A 4018-nucleotide genomic window follows, 5' to 3' on the forward strand; every position below is an offset into this window, starting at 1 on the left:
TTAAGAGAGCTTATGTGGATCTATATTTCAGATACACAAATACAGCTACTTTGAATAAAAAAGGGAAGATTAATTTAAATGCTGCCGTGGAGATCGGGCACGTTTGTACATTTAACTGCTTAGTGAAAAAATAGTGTTCTATTTATATTATACATAACTTCGCTTATTATTATTATTATTATTATTATTATTATTATTATTCATATAACCCTTTCCTTCAGTCTAGCCCATATATTGTTAAAACATTTTATCACAGTATAAAATAGGATTTTATCAATATTGGCATATCAAAAAATAGCAGTAAATTAATTAAAATTAGTAATTTGTCAATTAGTTTTAACACCAGTAAACATTTTTGCATTATTTCAATCCTAGTAAAAACAGACTAAGAAATATAAATGAAAGAAGCAAAAAAGTGGTAGTGACTTTATCTCTAAAAGTAACAAATGATTCCTCTTCGTTACGATAATTTCATAAGTAAAAGTAATTCTACTTCAAATTTTCATTCACATGTAAATTTAATTACAATAGGGAGCAACAAAAATAAAATGCTGATAAAAAATCCCCTGTACATGAAAATTATCAGTATAATGTGTTGAGTTACGAAGTCTGTTCTACAATTAATGAGACTGACTGCGATACCCAAAAAGGCGTAACCAGCGCACCAGAGATTTCTTAATATTAGTCGCATCAATTGCATGATAGAAAGCACGTATATTTCATTTAAGAATACAACGAACATAAACAGTGAAATGAAGCAAGACAGGATAATATACCATTCATACCAATTCCCTGAATCAAACTTTTTTGCCTTGTACAGAACCGAAAAAAGCAAGTCTTTATGATGGAGGCATTTGGTATATGGAAGAAGCAAGTTCCCACACGACACTACAATCCTCTGACTGGCCAGGAAGAACAATTATAAAGTATTTTTGCAAGTATACTTTATAAAGAGTGCACTCTTACAAAAGTGAAGAACATGCGAACGCCACAGAGCCAGTACCGGAAGGGGGAGGGGGGCTGTCAAATGGTCCGTGAAGCTGTGAGGTAGCAGCGCTATTTACGTCGCCACCTTGCCGCCCGACATTTAGCTTGTATCAGTATCACTTTGATTAAATGATGCTTTTGACATACACTTTTAAGGTCACCTGTTTCTGCATGTCCATGACGTCATACTTGTAAACAAGGCCAATGGGAAGCTGTCCGCATTTTCTCGTACCTCCGAGGACTGACGTGAAGCCCCTCCTTTAGTGCTGTGCATCCAAAGCTGCGGAGTGTATACCCGAAAAAGCAGACGCGAGAGAGAGAGAGCAGCTAAGATGTCCCTCCTCTGAACTGCCGCCTCATTCCTTTGCCTTTGTCTTTGTGTGATTACTATTTCAGTTTTCTTCTGACAGTTATCGGTCATGTTTCCAAGTCCGCTTACCTCCACTCCGTTTTCTGTCAAGGATATTCTAAACTTGGAACAGACCCACGAAGAGATAGCTTCAGTCGACCTGTCTAGGATGGACGCCGCTTTGTCCCCCTCTTCTTGTATGCATGCAAGGTTCAAACAGGAGAACTATACAGGAGAGCCCGTAGCTACTTCTCTATTTCTTGAAGACCTGCAGCAGAACAAGGCGCACAAAACCCCAACCGTGGATTTCACTGCTACCATTTATGGAAAAAATGTTTTAGAAACGGATATCAGTAAACAAACCAAAACAGAAAAGGTATACGAGGAAAACAAGAGGAAAGGTGCGTATCTAAAAAGGGAGAAGACGGAATGTCTCTATACGCAAGACTTTAGCGGTCACTTGTTGGACAATTTATATATGCAGATATTGTACTAGGCCAGCACTTCTAGTGGTTAGTATGTTTCCCATACAAGGTAAAATGTTACCTTTTTTAACAGATTGGGACTCAAAACGTGCTGTCAAAAGCTGAAAAAGGTACGAAATTGTTGGTTAGGTGTAAAATTAGTGAACTAAATTTTATGTAACATGCAGGGCATATTAAGTGGGAGACGAGGTTATACTTTCCTGCTTACAATACGCATGTACGTGAATTAGTTAATCTTATGGCACAGAATAGTGACGACGTTAAATGTAAAGCATAACATTCATTCAAATATGCATTGCCACGCTGGTTACTATATGGTAATATATATTTCAAAGTGATAACCTTAAAGTTAAATTTACAAATAGTAGAAATGTACTAGGAAATGTACATCTTTAATACTTCAATACACAAAAGCAGTATAAATAATTAATAATTGTAAGATACAATGAATAATAATATATTTTCCTAATTCATTAAAGCCTATACTTAATAAAATTACCTGAATACTTATTTTTCTAAAGGTTGTGCAAAGTATTGCCTAAATATTTCATACTTTAGCGTACACCTTGTTAATGGACCATTGTAATTTATCTTTTCAGTAGTGTTATTTTTACCAATACTTTATTTTCGGGTGTTTTAAAGTTATTTATGTATTACTTCATATGGCTGAACTTAATCGGTCATATAATTAATACAGATATAATGGACCAATCATTAAACAACATAATGATGCGTAAATAGCAGCAATAAATCCAGGGCAAGTGTTTGCTAGGATAACGTGTTGTCGTTGTCTCCCTGCTGTCTATTTTAGAGAGCTGTTGCGGATCGAAGGAGGAAGGCGAGGAGAGGCCCCGCCAGAGGAAACGACGGAAGCCCCGGGTGCTCTTCTCTCAGGCCCAAGTTTATGAGCTCGAGAGGCGCTTCAAACAACAGAAGTACTTGTCGGCCCCAGAGAGAGATCATCTAGCCAACGTGCTGAAGCTCACTTCCACCCAGGTCAAAATCTGGTTCCAGAATCGCAGGTACAAGTGTAAACGGCAGCGGCAAGACCAGAGTCTGGAAATGGTGGGTATCCCACCTCCAAGACGCATCGCCGTCCCTGTCCTGGTCCGAGACGGGAAACCTTGTTTGGGAGATTCGGCTGCGTATGGCACTTCGTATAACGTGGGCATAAACCATTATACGTACAACACCTACCCAGCCTTCGGTAACTACCCCGGGCCTGCGTGCAACAGCAGCTACCCTTGCAGCTACCCCTCTGCTGCCGTGCACCCTGTGCAGCAAGCGCCCTCCAACGGCAGCTATATGAACTTGGAGCTCAGTAACACCCAGGGCGGCGGAGTTTCATCTCTAACGGGAATCAGGGCTTGGTAGCGTCTGGATAGGAGCACAATCCAAGGGCATTTAATCGGGGTGCTATGTCGGAAATAGGTCGAGAAGACACAGATGGAAATGTACACTGAGAAACCGGATGAAAGAGCACTACTAGGAGAAGACATCTTTTTACGGCCTTGAGAGTGTAACGGACTCTGTCATACGATTAGCATTAGGATTTTCTCCAACGTGCAAATAACAGGTGTGGAAAGACTTTACGGACATTCGCTGCAATTGTTCTGAAGGCGTAAAACTGGCTTATTTATTTATTTTCTTTTTAATAAAAAATGCACAAATATAGTTTGTGCAGGACTTATAAAAATCCATTTACTGTATGCAAAATATCAACTTACAGTATGTGAAAAAATGAGCACAATGTGTGTTATTAAAAACTTTTAAGTAAAATGGCCCTTTTTATTTACCAGTTTTCAGACAACAAAATCGGTCAGACGTGCATTAGTTCTAAAATCCGACTCACAGTGGAAGCATCCTATAGCATACAGGATTGTAAAACAACCAGTTTTACTATGCGACGATCAAACTTTAGGACACGTTCCGGGCATCAATTTTAACAGGATTTTCAAGTCTCCTCAATTCTTCTCGCCAGGTCGTTGTGGAAACACCGGAAGGAAAGGGCAAAAATGATGACAGCCTAAAGTTTCGACGTGTTTGCTAATAATAACATGATTTTCTAAAGAGTTCGGATAGACAAAAAACAGTATTTAATCACAGACTTTGAGTACTCGTTGGAAAAATTAGTTTTCCTGGTAAGAAAACAAAAGAAAGAAATAAGTACATGTGCTCACGCAATTATACCTCCGGT

At 38.8% G+C, this 4018-nt stretch overlaps 1 protein-coding gene across 1 annotated transcript; it reads left to right on the forward strand.

The window, feature by feature from the left end:
* The first annotated feature begins 1250 nt into the window (after positions 1 to 1250).
* Positions 1251 to 3592, forward strand: nkx2.5 (NK2 homeobox 5). Its single transcript, XM_028812522.2, has 2 exons — positions 1251 to 1737; positions 2633 to 3592. Exons 1-2 carry the CDS (start codon positions 1407 to 1409, stop codon positions 3193 to 3195), a joined length of 894 nt encoding a protein of 297 aa, XP_028668355.1. The 5' UTR covers positions 1251 to 1406; the 3' UTR covers positions 3196 to 3592.
* The last annotated feature ends 426 nt before the right edge of the window (positions 3593 to 4018 follow it).

Source organism: Erpetoichthys calabaricus, chromosome 11 (assembly GCF_900747795.2).
Source record: "Erpetoichthys calabaricus chromosome 11, fErpCal1.3, whole genome shotgun sequence".
In the NCBI taxonomy this organism is placed as follows: Eukaryota; Metazoa; Chordata; class Cladistia; order Polypteriformes; family Polypteridae; genus Erpetoichthys; species Erpetoichthys calabaricus.

Excerpts from the sequence above, each read along its gene's own strand:
- nkx2.5 (XM_028812522.2), top strand. The coding sequence starts at position 1,407 with ATGTTTCCAAGTCCGCTTACCTCCACTCCGTTTTCTGTCAAGGATATT. Across the intron at positions 1,738-2,632 it reads CGAGGAAAACAAGAGGAAAG|AGAGCTGTTGCGGATCGAAG; the intron begins GTGCGTATCTAA and ends TGTCTATTTTAG.